Here is a 16249-nt window from a genome sequence, read left to right as displayed (position 1 = left end):
ACTGGTGTGTGTTTCCCTGACTTCCCCTTCGCAGTGTCCTAATGCACCTGAGGTCAGGACATTGGTCAGTGAAGCTGTGAGAGATCACTTCCACCTGCTGTGTAACTGACCAAAAATCTCCTCATTTACCTCCTAATGGCTCGGAGTCAAATTTTCTTTGAAGGAGCTTCCTTGAGTCAACTCAGGACGTTCCACTGCATTAGAGGCGCTTTAAGAATGGATCTGGATGTTGTTGGTAAGCACCTCAGATCCCAGAACCAGTCAGAAGCTCAGCAATCACAAAGACAACAGGCCTCCACCGGCACTGCAACAACACAGATAAAATGACATTAACCTTGCAAAAAATGAAGTCCAATGAAATAAAAGGAAATGTAATATCTGCACGTAGGGTGCAGTGCAGCACTTCCAGTGAAGAACATCTGGTGTAACCTGTACCATGTGTAATTAGACTTGTAGAACACTCACCAGCATTTGACAGCTATACAGATGCTCAGTTTTTAATTTGTTCCCTGGCTAATGGCTTTTTTATTGCAATGAGAAGCTTCAATGGATCAACAAAAATAAAAATAAATCATTTTAGAAATAAAAGTGGATGATGCAGTCTCCCAAATTGCTGTAATTTTCAATTTCACTGCACCAGTTACTGACTTGCACTGATAAATTTCAGGGTGAGAGTGGTCAGGATCCCTAGTCCCAACTGCCTGGTGTTATAATTGTGTGGGCTTATAAACAGTTAATATTATTAACAGTTGCCCAAAATCATGAAACGCTGTTCGCTTTTGACCCAGTACTCTGGTCCTCCATGGATTTAATGTCCAACATCTCCCAATGTTCTGGCATCTCACAGTACTCTAGATGGCGCTCCTCTGCCACAGTGCTCTGATATCACACATTCTGGCACAATTTGGGATTATGTGCTGGTGTAGCTCTGTGCTCCAGCATTGTACATTGAACTCAGTGCTCTGTTGCCTTCTGGATGTTCTAATTCACTGAAAGCTCGGTGCTCCCCGTTCACATCCTCGCAACCCTTGGACCTTTAGTCATTTGATTAAGCTCCTCCATGATTTTTTTTTTGTTCATGGACAATGCACATTCCTTTCCGGTGGTTTCTACATGTACTCCTGCAGACCCATCTTGTGTACAGGGACTTTTTGGAGAACAGGAAGAACCCCTCAGTCCCAGGGTTTCTACAAGAGTGGCCTATATCCTACCCCTTTTTGCATGGGCTATGACCATCTGTGGATCAGCCAGCTAGAAGCAGCCTTCTATTTATTATTTCACCTCTTGCCTATCAAGGCACCTTCCCTCTCTACTGGGTGTGTATATCTCCCCTGGACCGTGGACGACCCTGACCTATAATTTCTCACAGCATTCCTTGTGGTCATCCTACATCATGAAAGAGTCTTCATCTCACAACCTCTCATCCTAAAAACACTTTGCATTTATATAGCCCCATTTGCATTCCAAAGCACTCAAAAAAGCCTCACTGGAAAGTTATCAAATCATACTGAGCCAGTCAAGTAATACAAGAGGAGGAGGTATGTTTTTACGCAGATATGGAAAGTGAGGAGGTTTTCTCGAGCAGGAAACGTGACCTCCAGTGTTGGAGCAATGGAGATCTATGGAGAGGCATTAATGGAGTGTCGGTCTACACAGCTAAGAAATGGAGAAGGAAGGTGGTCGATGTGTGGGGTTTGCACAATCTAGAGCACCTGGAATGGGGAATGACCAATGTCTTTCCCCTTAGACCATGGAGACACAGGAGCTAATTGATCTTTGAGGAATTAGCCAAAAGCCCAGATGGCAACTGGTCAGCTTATCAATGGGGAGGAGGCTGTGGAGGTATTTGCCTTGGCACAGGATGATGGGATCTAATCTCCTATTATGACCTTTCATTCTTTCCCAGGAAGGGTCTTGAAACTCAGAGTCGGATACTTGCACTCAGATAGGAGCTTGCGTTTATCTAGTGCTTTTCACAAGTACAGAACATCCATCATAATCACAAGTGACAAAGGAGTTATGGGCTCCTCGCACCTGTGGAACTTGGTAAATGATGACATGCGTGATGTTTTTGGAAAGCAGTTGATAACTTAATCTGTCCTTTTGCTCTATTGGATACACCCAGGCTTGGTCTTGGAAGGAGAACATTCTGGAATCAGGTACCTCAGGGCGCTACACAGTGGAAACAGTGAGCATGGAGGAAGGCGTGATCTCAACACTGACAATCAGTAACATTGTGCGGGCTGACTTTCAGACAATTTACAACTGCACGGCTTGGAACAGCTTTGGCTCGGACACAGAAATCATTCGGCTAAAAGAACAAGGTAGGCTACACAAGGAACCAATTAGCTTCTGCACCCATTGCCTTCAATCTTACCTGGCCACCCTTTTAATGTCCCATCCACATTTAGGATCATGTAGGGTTGGATACTCCTGTGTTTTATTCCAGTTAAGGGTCTTTAACATTCTGCCCTAGCCCACCCTTTCCCTAGAAGTGCATGAATACTGGCTTTCAACCCAATTATTCACTCTCTTAGCACTTGTCTGGCCAGTGTCATCCTTGGCAAGAATATTACATCCTTGGAAACTCACAGAGGAAATTCCTGTAATTCTGAATGTTCATCTTCAACACTTTTCTTGCTGTCAGTCATACTGTTCCTCCTCACCAACTCCACTCCATCATCTATTTATAGATCATAGACGAGCAGAGCACTGGGCAGACCATTCGGCCCATGATGTTGTACTGATCATGATGGAAAATGTCCTCCTCCTATACATATATCACCTACATCCCTCCATTCCATTCATCTTCACGAGTCTCTCTACTAGCCTTTTAAATTCCAGCAAACTGCCCGTTCCCACAACTAGCCCTGATAATCCATTCCAAGTACTTACTACTCTCCGTATAAAAACCTTGCCCCTTACGTTCCCACCTTTCCCCCCACCCCAGCCTTTAAGCCATGTCCTCTAGTATTTGACATTTCTATCTTTGGAAAAATACTCTGTCTAACCCACCTTTGTCTCTCATAAATTTATATATTTCAATCAGATTATCCCTCTACCACTGGCACTCTAGGGCATCTGGATTCTTGCCTCAATCCCCCTGACCTAAACCCTTCTCTGTCTCCCACTCACCTTGAGAAATGATTTCTCAATTGCTTCCGTAAGTAATCTCCTTGCTGCTACATGGCAAAAACTTCACACTTCTGTGCTCAAACCCACCACCTTGCTCTCAACCAGTTGTAGTTCCACTCTGTGACCCAGATGACATTTCAAACCCAGATTCGGGAGACTCAGCATTTCATGACAGTGACTCCCCTAGCTATCATTCCACCCTTGGTCTTTACCCTCACTTTGGGAATCTTGGACGGCATAGTGAGGTCTCACAGTAGCGTAACAGTTAGTGTAATGCTATTACACTACCAGCAATCCAGGTTCAATTTCACTGCTGTCTGTAAGGAGTTTGTATGTTCTCCCCAGGACCACATGAGTTTTCTCTCGGTGCTCCAGTTCCTTCCCACATTCCAAAGACGTATGGGTTAGTATGTTAATTGGTCACATGGATATAAATGGGCAGAACATCCCAGAAGGGACTATTACCGTGCTGTATCTCTAAAGTACAGTATGCAAAAGTCTTAGGCACATATATATAGCTAGGGCGCCTAAGACTTTTATACCTTACTGTGGAGCAGAAAGTGAGTTTGTAAAACTGGTGGGAGCAAAGGATGTTGGGAATGGTGAGAGTAGAGCACTGTGGGAGAGGTGTGGGTCAGGTGGCAGAGAAGGAGTGCCAGGGGCAGGGGGTAGAATGTAGAACATAGAAGAGTACGACACAGGAAAAGGCCAATCAGCCCACAATGTTGGGCCAAGCCAACTAAAAAGCAAATCAAAAACACCCAAACACTAACCCCTTGTACCTACACCAAGTCCACATCCCTCCATCTTCCTCACATTAATATGCCTATCCAAACGTCTCTTAAAAGCCTTTAATGTATTTGCCTGCACCACCAAACCAGGCAGCGCATTCCAGGCATCCACCACTCTGAGTGAAAAACTTACCCCTCACATCCCCCTTGGACCTACCCCCTCTCACCTTCAATGCACGCCCTCTGGTATTAGACATTTCAACACTGAGAAGCAGATACTCTGTCCACTCTATCTATGCCTCTCATAATCTTATAAACCTCTATCAGATCTCCCCTCAGCTACTTATGCTCCAGAGAAAACAACCCAAGTTTATCCAGCCTTTCATGATAACACATGCCCTCGAAACCAGGCAGCATCCTGGTTAACCTCTTCTTCACCCTCTCCAAAGCCTCGACATTCTTCCTATAGTGGGGCAACCAGAATTGTATGCAATACTCCAGATGTAGCCAAATCAGACTTTTATAAAGTTGCAACGCAACCTCTTGACTTTTGAACTCAATGCCTCAACTAATAAAAGCAAGCATTCTGTAAACCTTCTTCAACACCTTACCAACCTGTGTAGCCACTTTTAAGGAGCTATGAACTTGCACCCCAAGATCCCTCTGCTCAGCAACACTGTTAAGGATCTTGCCCTTAACAGTGTACTTGCATTAGCCCTACCAAGGTGCAACACCTCACACTTATCAGGTTAAACTCCATCTACCATTTCTCAGCCCATATCTGCAACTGATCTATATTGTGCTGTATTCTTCGCAGGTCTTCTGCACGATCCACAACCACACCCACCCATCTACATTTTCATCCAGGTCATTTATAAACATCACAATGGGTTACCACAGGAAATAGAAAAGGCATATTAAAAGGGAAATGTTGTGACAGTCATGGGAGATTGCAACATGAAAGTCAATTGGGAAAATCAGGTTGATAATGGACCTCAAGAGAGTAAGTTTGTTAAATGCCTACGAGATGACTTTTTAGAGCAGTTTGTCGTTGAACCTACTAGGGGATCAGCTATACTGGACTGGGTGTTATGTAATGAACTGGAGGTGATTAGGGAGCTTAAGGTAAAAGGACCCTGAGGAGGTAGCGATCACAATATAATTGAGTTCAACTTGAAATTTGATATGAAGAAAGTAAAATCTGCAGTAGAAGTATTTTAGTGGAGTAAAGGAAAGTACAATGGTATGAGAGAGGAGTTGGCCAAAGTAAATTGAAAGAAGCTGCAGGCAGGGATGACAGCAGAACAGCAATGGTGTGAGTTTCTGGGAAAAAATTAGGAAGGTGCAGGATAGATGTATTCCAAAAACAAAGAAATACTCAAATGGCAAAATAGTACAACCGTGGCTGGCAAGGGAAGTAATGTAAGAGCAAAACACAGGGCATACACCAGCACAAAAATTAGTGGTAAGACAGAGGATTGGGAAGCTTTTAAAAACCTACAGAGAGCAACCAAAAGAATCATTAGGAGGGAAAAGATGAAATATGAAAGCAAGCTCGCAAGCAATATCCAAGGGGATAGTAAAAGCTTTTCCAAGTATGTAAAAAATAAAAGAGAAATGAGAGTGGATATAGGACCGCTAGAAAATGAGGCCGGAGAAGTAGTAATGGAGACAAGGAAAAATAAATGAGTATTTTGCATCAGTCTTCTCTGTGGAGGACACTAGCAGTGTATCAGATGTTGAAGAGCGTGAGGGAAGAGACGTGAGTGCAGTTACTATTACAATGGAGAAGATGCTCAAAAAGCTGAAAGACCTAAGGGTACATAAGTCACCCAGACCAGATGAACGGCACCCTAGGGTTCTGAAAGAGGTAGCGTTAGAGATTGTGGAGGCATTAGTAATGATCTTCCAAAAATAATTGGACTCTGGCATGATGCCAGAGGACTGGAAAATTGCAAATGTCACTCCACTCTTTAAGAAAGAAGGAAGGCAGCAGAAAGGAAATTATCAACCAATTAGTCAGGCCTCAGTGGTTGGGAGATGTTGGAGTTGATTGTTAAGGGTGAGGTTCTGGAGTACTTGGTGACACAAGATAGGATAAAGTTAGCATAGTTTCCTTAAGGGAAAATTTTGCCTGATGAACCTGTTGGAATTCTTTGAGGAGATTACATGTGGGATAGTTAAAGGGGATGCAGTGGATGTTGTATATTTGGACTTTCAGAAGGTCTTTGACAAGGTGCCTCACATGAGACTGCTTACCAAGTTAAGAGCCCATGGTATTACAGGAAAGTTACTGGCAAGGTTAGACCATTGGCTGATAGGCAGGAGGCAGTTAGTGGGAATAAAAGGATCCTTTTCTGGTTGGCTGCCAGTGACTAGTGTTGTTTCGTAGGGGTCAGTGTTGGGACCACCTCTTTTTATGTTGTATATCAATGTTTTAGCTAATGGAATAGATGGCTATGTTGACAAGTTTGCAGATGATACAAAGATTGATGGAGGGGGCAGGCAGTGTTGCAGAAATAGGTAGACTGCAGAAGGACTTAGACAGATTCAGAGAATGAGCAAGAAAGTGGCAAATGAAATATAATGTTGGAAAATGCATGGTCATGCACTTTGGTAGTAGAAATAAATGTGGGGATTATTTTCTAAACGGGGAGAAAATCCAAAAATCTGAGATGCAGAGGGACTTGGTAGTCCTTGTGCAGAACACCATTTAGGTTAACTTGCTGGTGGAGTTGGTGGTGAGGAAGGCAAATGCAATGTTAGCATTCACTTCAAGAGGTCTAGAATACAAGAGCAGGGATGTGATACCGAGGCTTTATAAGGCACTGGTGAGGCCTCACCTTGAGTATCATGAACAGTTTTGGGCCCCCTCATCTTAGAAAAGACGTGCTGGCATTGGTGAGGGTCCAGAGGAGGTTCACAAGGATGATTCTGGATATGAAAGAGGAATGTTTGATGTCTTTGGGTCTGTACTCACTGGACGTTAGGAGGATGAGGGGGGATCTCAATGAAACCTTTTGAATGTTGAAAGGCCTAGACAGAGTAGATGTGGAAAGGATGTTTCCCATGGTGGGGGAGTCTAGGACAAGAGGCCATCAGGATAAAGTGGTATCCATTTAAACCAGAGATGAGAAAAAATTTCTTTAGCCAGAGGGTGGTGAATTTGTGGAATTTGTTACCACAGGCAGCTGTGGAGGCCAGGTTGTTGGGTGTATTTAAGGCAGAGCTTGATAGGTTCCTGATTGGACACGGCATCAAAGGTTATGGGGTGAAGGTGGAAGAATGGGGCTGAGGAGGGAACAAAGAAGGATCAACCATAATTAAACGGTGGGCAGACTCAATATGGGCAAATGGCCAAATTCTTCTCCTGTGTGTTAAAGTCTTATGGACTTATCACAAACAGCAGAGGTCACAGCACAGATCCCTGTGGAAGTCCACAGACCTTCAGCTTGAATAAGTCTCTTCAGCCACTACCCTCTGTCTTCTACGTGCCAACCAGTTCTGAATCCAAACAGCCAATTCGCCATGGATCCCAAGCTTCCCATGAGGGACTTTGTCAAATGCCTTGCTAAAATCCATACAGACTACATCCACTGTCCTACCTTCATCAATCTCTCTCGTCACCTTGTGAAAAAACTCAAACAAGTTGATAAGGCACAACTCACCACACTCTAAACCATGCTGGCTCTCCCTAATTAGGCTACGGGTTTCCAAATGTTCACATATCCTATCCCTCAGAATTTTCTCCTGCAATTTCCCTACAACTGACATGGCACTCACCAGTCTATAAATCCCAGAATTTTCCCTTGTTCCCTTCTTAAATAGAGGTACGACACTAGCCACTCATCAGTCCCCCAGGACCCCGTTTGTAGCTAGAGAGGACACAAGGATATTGGTCAAGGCCCAACAATCCCATCTCTTGGCTTCTTCAATAATCTGGGGTAAATCCCATCAGATGCTGGGGACCTGTCCACCTTAATACTCATTAGGAGGTGCAACACATCCTTCTCCTTGACCTCTAAACACCCTAATGTATTTATACACTCAGCACTAATCTCCTGATCCTTCATATTCTTTTCCTTGGTAAATACTGAAAAAAGTACTCACTAATTACCTCACTCAAATTCTGTGCATCCAAGCAAATGTTTCCCCCTTTATCCTTGAGTGGCCCCGCCCTCTCCCTAGTTATCTTTTTACACTTGATGTATCTGTAGAATGCCAAGTCAAGTCAATTTTATTGTCATTTCAACCATAACTGCTGGTACAGTACACAGTAAAGACGAAACAACATTCCTCCAGGACCATGGTGCTACATGAAACAACACAAAACTACACTAGACTTCAGACCTACACAGGACTACATAAAGTGTACAAAACAGTGCAAGACAGTACAATAATTAATAAACAAGACAATAGGCACAGTAAAGGACTGTGGGATTCACCTTAATCCTACTTAACAAGGACTTTTCATGGTCCTTCCTGGATTTCCTAATTCCCTTCTTTAGTTCATTTCTAGCTTCTTTATCATCCTCATGTCCTGAATTCCATAGCTTTAGATAATTTTTCTTCTTGACAAAATTTATCAGCTCTCTAGACATCCAAGGTTCTCTTATCTTACCATCCCCATCCTTCCTTCTAACAAGAACATACCTTTCCTGTACTCGGTGCAATTGATCTTTAAACACCCTCCACATGTCTGATATGGGCTTGCCAGAGAAAAGGTGTTCCCAATTAATGCTTAATTAATTAATTAATTCCTGCCTAATGCCCTTGTAATTTGCCCTACTCCAATTTAAAACTCTCCTACAAGGACCATACCTGTCCTATAGCAATCCTGAAAGTTAAGGACTTGTGGTCACTGTTCCCTAACTGTTCACCCACTGAAATGTCTGTCATTGGCCAGGCTCATTACTCAACACCAGGTCCAGTACGGCCCCTCCTCTTGTTGAATTGTCCACATATTGATTAAAGAAATCTTCCTGGATACACTTAACAAATTCAGTCCCAACTAAACCCCTTACACTAAGAAGGTCCCAGTTTATATCAGGGATGTTGAAATCTTCCATGACAACAACCCTATTATTTTTGCGTATTTCCTTAATCTGATTAGATATCTGTTCCTCGATGTCCCGGTGTCTACTGGGGGGTCTGTAGTACAATTCCATCAGTGGGATTGCACCCTTCCTATTCCTGAGTTCCACCCAAATGGACTCAGAGTTTGACTGCTCCATTATGTCTTCCTTCAGTGCAGCTGTGATATTGTCCCTGATTAGTAGTGCAACTCCACTCCCTCTTTTACTTCCTCCTCTATCTTTTCTAAAACTTCAAAAACCTGGTATATTAATCACCCATTCCTGCCCCTCTCTCAGCCACGTTTCAGTAATGCCTAAAATATTGTAGTTCCATGTACTGATCCATACTCTAGGTTCATCACCCTTACCCATAATACTCCACGCATTATAATATAAACACTTCAAACTATCTGACCCATCATACCAGTTAATTCGATTTTGCCTTTCAGTACTTTCCCTGACATCTACCTTCTGGTCCGATCATTCCCTTACTGACCTGGAGTTTGGGTTCCCAGCCCCTTGCAAAACTAGCTGAAACTCTCCAGAGTAATGTCAGTAAACCTCCCAGCAAGGGGATTGGTTCCCTTCCAGCTCCAGTGCAACCCATCCCTCTTGTACAGGTCATCCCTTCTCCAAAAAAGGTTCCAATGATTCAAGAACTTGAAACTCTGCCCCCTACCCCATCTGGGCAGCCACTCATTCATCCGTGCTATCACCCCGTGGCATAGGGAGTAATCCAAGATTACAACCTTAGAGGTCCTTCTCTTCAGTCTCTTTCCTAACTCTGTATACTCAGCATGTAGGACCTCTTCCCCTATTCTGCCTACATCATTGGTACCAATATGTACCACAACCTCTGGCTGTTCACCCTCCCCCTTGAGAATATCCTGCAGCCACTCCAATCCATCATGGACCCTAGCACCCGGGAGGCAACATATCATCATGGTGTCTCTTTTGTGGCCACAGAGTCTCCTTTCTGTCTCCCTAACTATCGAGTCCTCTATAACTACCGCACTGTCTGACTTTACCCTTCTCTGTCGAGGCTCAGAGCCAGCCATAGTGCCACCAGCCTGGCAGCTGCTACTGTGATCTGATGGGTCATCCTCCCAGCAGCATCTAAAGAGGTATACTTATTGCTGAGGGGAATAGCCACGGGGTAACCCTGTACTGACTTCTTAATCCCCTTATCTCTCCTTGTGGTCACCCATCTACTGTCTGAAGGCTGTACGCTAGATGTGACCACCTCTTCAAAAGTCTCGTCTATAATATCTTCGGCCTCCTGAATGATCCTGAGTGCATCCAACTCCAGCTCCAATTCCTTGGCCCGGTCAGTCAGGCGCTGAAGTTGGGTGCACTTCCCACAGATGTAGTCATCGTGGAAGCTGTCAGGTATCCTGAATCCCACATTTGAATGGAGGAGCGTTCCATCCTGGCCTCCTTCCCTCTCTCAGTCCATGATAGAGACCCACATATGTATATGTGCCGCAGACTTCTGACTAGTACTGTAAATAAATTAATGTAAGAACCTTAGTTGGCATGGATCAGTTGGGTCAATGAGAATGTTTCCATGCACTATGACCCAGACTTTGGATTATTCTCTTCCATTGGAGCTTAACCCAGGAGCCTAATCTACTCTCTGACATTACTCTGCTTTTCTTTGTTGCATCTATTGTGTGAATGAGATCATCTCATCTTCTTGAAATCTCCAAAGAGATTTGCCTCATTCTTCTCAATGGTCCCCTCACAGACAATTCCTTCATTCCAGGAATTATCTGAGTGGAACTGCTCTGAAGTGCTTCCAAGGCATCATAACTATATTCATAATGCTGAGTGGGGTCTCATGACAGCCCTCTACAGTTACATATAGACATCCATTACTACGTAAACGAGTAGCGTTTAGCGTGACAGTACTACAGCTCAGCATGTTCCAGAGTTTGGGTTCAATTCCAGCACCATTCTGTAAGGAGTTTCTATACATCCTCCCTGTGGAATGCATGGGTTTTGTCCGGGTGCTCGGTTTCCTCCCACAGTCCAAAGACATACCGGGTAGATTACTTGGTCATTGTGAATTGTCCCGTGATTAGGTTAAGGCTAATCAGGATTGAGGGGTTGCTGGGGTGGCACGCCTCTGAGTGCCAGAAGGGCCTAACCTGCGCCGTATCAATAAATAAATAAATTATCCTTGCAATGTAAACCTATTTATTTTTTGTTTCCCTAATTACTTGCTATATCTGCTGACTTTCTGAGTTTGTTTTGAGAACATTCATTTCTCTATAAACACTAACATTTTAAGTCTCACACTAACAAAGTAATAGCCTTCCGAATCAAGTTGACAATCTTACATTTTTCTTCGTTATACCGAATGTGCCATCTTTTTCTTCACTCATTTGTTGTTTTACTCTCCCACCTGTCTTTGTATGACTAGCAATCTTGTTCATCACTTTATCCAATTCATTAATATAAATTGTTACCCAGCACAATTCCCTCTGAAACACTACTCACTACAGCTTGAAAATTACATCTTCAAGCCTACCCACTTTGTTTTTACAATTAAACAATTTTGTATTGCCTTGTCAAATGCCTTTTGGAAATCCAGATGCATCACATGTAGATATATTCATCCAATTTATTTTATCCTCCGACAATTCCAAATAAATATGTTAAACATGATTTTGCAATTATGAGACGAGAATAACTGACAAAACGTACTTGATTCTGAACGAAACATTTTTAAAAACTGCATATGCTGGAACAAAAACAGATGCTGGAAACACTTAGCAGGTCAGGCGGCATCTGTAGAAAGAGCAACGAATTAATGTTTCACATCAAAAATTAGACTAATGTTCCTCATCTGTAGTAAGTTTCTAGTCCTCTTGTTTATTGCAGTACCATTGGTACAAGCCCCAATCACTTGTCTAGTGATATTCTGTCCAATTAATAAATGAATGTTCGGAGTCCTATAGACTACTCCCACCGGTCCACATCTCACCCAGAATGATTGATTCTAACTTCTGATTTGGAACATAGAATGTAAAACAGTACAGCACCGGAACAGACCTTTTGGCCAACAATGCCATGCCAAACTAATTAAATTGGTAATTACTAAACTAATCCCTTCTGCCTACACAATGTCCATATCCTCCATTCCCTGTACATTCATGTGTCTATCGAAGAGTCTCTTGAATGCTTTTATCCTATTTGGTTCCACGATCATCCCAGGCACCTAACACTCTGTATTAGAACTTGCTTTGCACATCTCCTTTGAGCTTAACCCCTCCCTCTCACCTTAAATGAAACCCTCTAATGTTCAACATTTCAACCCCCGGTGGTAGATATTGGCAATCTAGTCTATGTCTCTCATAATTTTGTAAACTTCTATCAGAGCAACCCTGGGCCTCTGCTGCTCCAGAGAAAACAAGCCAAGTTTGTCCAGATACTCCCTGTAGCACATAACCACTAATCCAGGCAGCATCCTGGTAAACTTCTGCACATTCTCCAAAGCTTCGACATCCTTCCTATAAGTGGGTGTCCAGAACTGAATGCAATTATTCAGATGCAGCCTAACTAGAGTCTTACAAAGCATTAACCTAACTTCCTAACTTTTGAACGCAATTCCTCAACAAATAAAGGCAAGGACTCTTATCTCTATCTGCCCTTCAACCACGTATTCCAAAGTTCAAAATAAATTTTATTATTAAAGTACGTACAGTATATGTCACCATTACTACCCTGAAATTCTTTTTCTTGAAGGCATTCACAGTAGAACAAAGTGCAGTAGAATCAATGAAAAAAACTACACTCAAAGAGGGAAAAATTGTGCAAGGATGAAAAAATACAACATGATAATAATAAATAATGGGTACATGAGTTGTCGAGTCTTTGAAAGTGAGTCTAAAGGTTATGTTCAAAGATCAGTTGGGTGCTGTGGTGAGTAATCCAGCCAAGTTCCTGCTCTTCGACCCTCTTTATCCATTCCCCATCTGCATATCATCCTACATTTTTCTGGCTTTCAGCCTCTGTCGCTACTTTCCCCACCTCACTTCATCTGCCTTCATTGTCTTTGATGTTTCCTTATCTGTTTCCACCCATCATCCACCAGCCTGTGTCTCTCTACTCTCCTTTCCTCTCCACCGCTTCACTCCATCTACCGGTCATCACTCACTTCAGCTCGTTCCACCGTCACTCACCAGCTGCTTATCTCACCCCTCCTTCTCACCTCTTTAAATCTTCCTTCCACTTGGTCTCAATCTGAAACAAAACCACTCCTTCGTCATCGTGTGGATAGCCAGAGGCTTTTTCCCGGGGCTGAAATGGCTAACACAAGGAGGCATAGTTTTAAGGTGCTTGGAAATAGGTACTGAGGGGATGACAGAGGTAAGTTTTTCACACAGAGAGTGGTGGGTGCGTGGAATGCACTGCCAGTGACGGTGGTAGAGACGGAAACAATAGGGTCTCTTAGATAGGTACATGGAGCTTGGAAAAATAGAGGGAAATTCTAGGCAGTTTCTGGAGTAGGTTACACGGTCGGCACAACATTGTGGGCCGAAGGGCCTGTAGTGTGCTGTAGATTTCTATGTTCTATGTTGTTTTGCCTTCACAGATGTTGCCTGACTTGCAGATTTCATTCAGCAGTTTAGTTTTTGCTTCAGGGACTTTTGCTGTTGATCATTCATAGAAATTATTTGGATGAAAGTGTACAAGACATTGTTAATAACTTTATAGATGACAGTAAAATAAGCTCATCATAGAGAATTAAGATGTTTATAAGAAAAAACTTCAGGAGGATTCTGGCTAGCTGTATACGTGGGCCAGGATATAGCAATAGCATTCTATTCAAATCACTGTACAGTTTTGCATTTTGGGAAATCAAATGAGGGTGAAACTTCCACAGTGAATGGTAGTGTCCTGGGGACACAGGAGTATAGATACCTATTCCCTGAAAGTGGTGTCACAGGGTGCTTCAGAAGATACCTGGCACACTGGCCTTCATCAGTTAGGCACTGAGTATCAAAGTTTAGATGCTGTTTGCAGTTGTACAAGACATTAGTGAGACTGATTCTGGAGAATTGTGCAAAATTGTGGTCACGTTTTTATTGGAAAGGCATCATTAGGCTGGAAAGAGTCCCTCAACCATCAGGGTCTTGAACCAAGTGGGACAACTTCACTCAACTTCACTTCAACTTATGATCCCACAACCAATGGACTCACTTTCAAGGACTCTTCATCTCATGTTCTCGATATTTATTGCTTATTTATTATTATTATTTATTTGTTTTTGTGTTTGCACAGTTTTTTGTTTATTGTACACTGGTTGAATGCCCAAGTTGTGGCGGTCATTCATCGATTCTATTATAGTTATTATTCTATAATGAATTTATTGAGTATGCCCCAAAATGAATCTCAGGGTTGTATATAGTGACATATATGTACTTTGATAATAAACTTACTTTTAACTTTGAACTTTGAAGAAGATTTCTGAAAATGTTGCCAGGCCTGTGTTATAGAGCTTGGCCGGGCTAGCACTTTATTCAACACACAAAATGTTGGAGGAACTCAGCAGGTCAGGCAGCATCTATAGAAGGAAATGGAGAGCTAATGTTTCAAGCTGACTTAAAACATCAACTATCCATTTCCCCCATAGACTCGGACTAACCTGTTCATTTCCTCCAGCTTTGCGCATGTTGCTCCAGATTCCAGCATCTCCAGTCTCTTGTGTCTCCTGGGACATTATTCTTTGGAGTGTAGGATACTGAGGGGTGACCTTACAGAAGGATTTAAAAACCTGAAGAGCAGTGATTGGGTGAATGCACACAGTTTTCCCTCCCAGGGAAAGGGAATCAGAAACTAGAGGCATGCACAATGGCATCATTTAAGGAGCACTTGAATAAATACAAAGAGGAGTGAGGATTAGAGCAATATGGGAGGAACTAGCTTGGATGGGAATTTTGGTAGACATGGGCATGTTGGACTGAAGGTCCTATTTCATGCTTTATTAGTCTACACCTTGATAACTCTAAGTGATACCTGCCCAGTGGAAAGATCCCTCTTTCCTTTCTACAGCTGCCTGTTCCCCAGGAATCAAACTCCACACCATCTAATTCCCTCACGTGTTTCATTCTAGATCACATAGCCAAGGTAAAACGCCAGACAGAATTCATTTTGTAAATCTGATTCTTAATTCAAATCCTGGATCCCCACACTGGCTCCCCCTCTCTAGTTCCACCTGTGGTATTTGTTGTTCTGTGAACCGGGACAAATTAATATTTTTCTTTCCCACAGCACATTGCTCTCCAGTCTGAGCACATGCCTGTTAACCCAGTCACTGGGCTGGCAACAGTGTACAATGTTTGTCCCTCTGACTCCACAGCCCTCAGCGAAAGTCACATTCATTGACACTCCCCCACATCCACTCGCACCTGCAAATGGTCTCCTCTATCAGTTTGTCTGGGACATATTATCTGTCTTCGCCACAAACCAATTTCACATCACTCTGCCCCTTCTGTTCCTTACCTCTCTCCTCATGATCTACCCAGTTCCTGCCATACATTTACAACCACCCCAACCCTCAGCTCCGTCACTCGTTTTCATTCCCTCCTCCACTTATTTCTTCCCTCTCCACCTCCCTTATTTGATTCCATGCTCCACCTTCCTTTCCTATCAGATTCCACCATCTGCTTCTACCTTTCTCCTCCCAGCCTCCATGGCTATTCACACTCTTCCCTCCTCCATCTGCCTATCAACCTTCCTTACCAGGATCCACCAATCACCCGCCAGCTCAAGCTCCACTCCTTCTCCTCACACTTTATACTGTCTATCTCCTACTCTTTCAGTCCAGAAGAAGGGCCTCAGCCCGAAACGTCAACTGTCCATTTCCCTCCGTAGATGCAGCCTTACCTGCCAAGTCCTCCAGTAGTTTGTGTTCTGCTCCAGATTCTAGCACTTGACTCCAAAGCCTTCCTTGCAGCAATTGACCTGCACTTGTCGTCCAAGGTCAAAGGCTGAGCGTCCTCTGTCACTGCAGCCTCAGTCTCCAGAACTACCCGACTTACAGCCATGTCTTTCTGTCCCAAATAAGGCTAATTTTGAACTTAAAGAATGCACCTGCTTCCCAGATCAAATTGTCTAATTGACCCTCGCCTTCACTAAATCATGGTAAAGTTCAAGTTCAAGCTTATTGTCATTCAGGTATACAGTAAATGAAACAACATTCCTCTGGGATCAACGTGCAAAACACAGTACAGCATGTAAGATAATATTAACAGATACAGTAATAAAAACAATTCTGTAGATGTATATACTGTACAAGTT

At 43.1% G+C, this 16249-nt stretch overlaps 1 protein-coding gene across 1 annotated transcript in view; it reads left to right on the top strand.

Annotated features, from left to right (window-relative positions):
• Window positions 1–16249, top strand: part of kirrel3a (kirre like nephrin family adhesion molecule 3a) — a 785869-nt gene that overhangs the window by 727236 nt on the left and 42384 nt on the right. The window contains exon 11 of the mRNA XM_072238867.1: window positions 2126–2324. Within this exon, the coding sequence (XP_072094968.1) occupies window positions 2126–2324 (199 nt within the window). The remainder of the gene's footprint in view (window positions 1–2125; window positions 2325–16249) is intronic.

The sequence above is a fragment of the Mobula birostris genome, chromosome 20, assembly GCF_030028105.1.
Source record: "Mobula birostris isolate sMobBir1 chromosome 20, sMobBir1.hap1, whole genome shotgun sequence".
Classification (NCBI taxonomy): domain Eukaryota; kingdom Metazoa; phylum Chordata; class Chondrichthyes; order Myliobatiformes; family Myliobatidae; genus Mobula; species Mobula birostris.
This window is presented reverse-complemented; position numbering and strand designations above follow the sequence as displayed.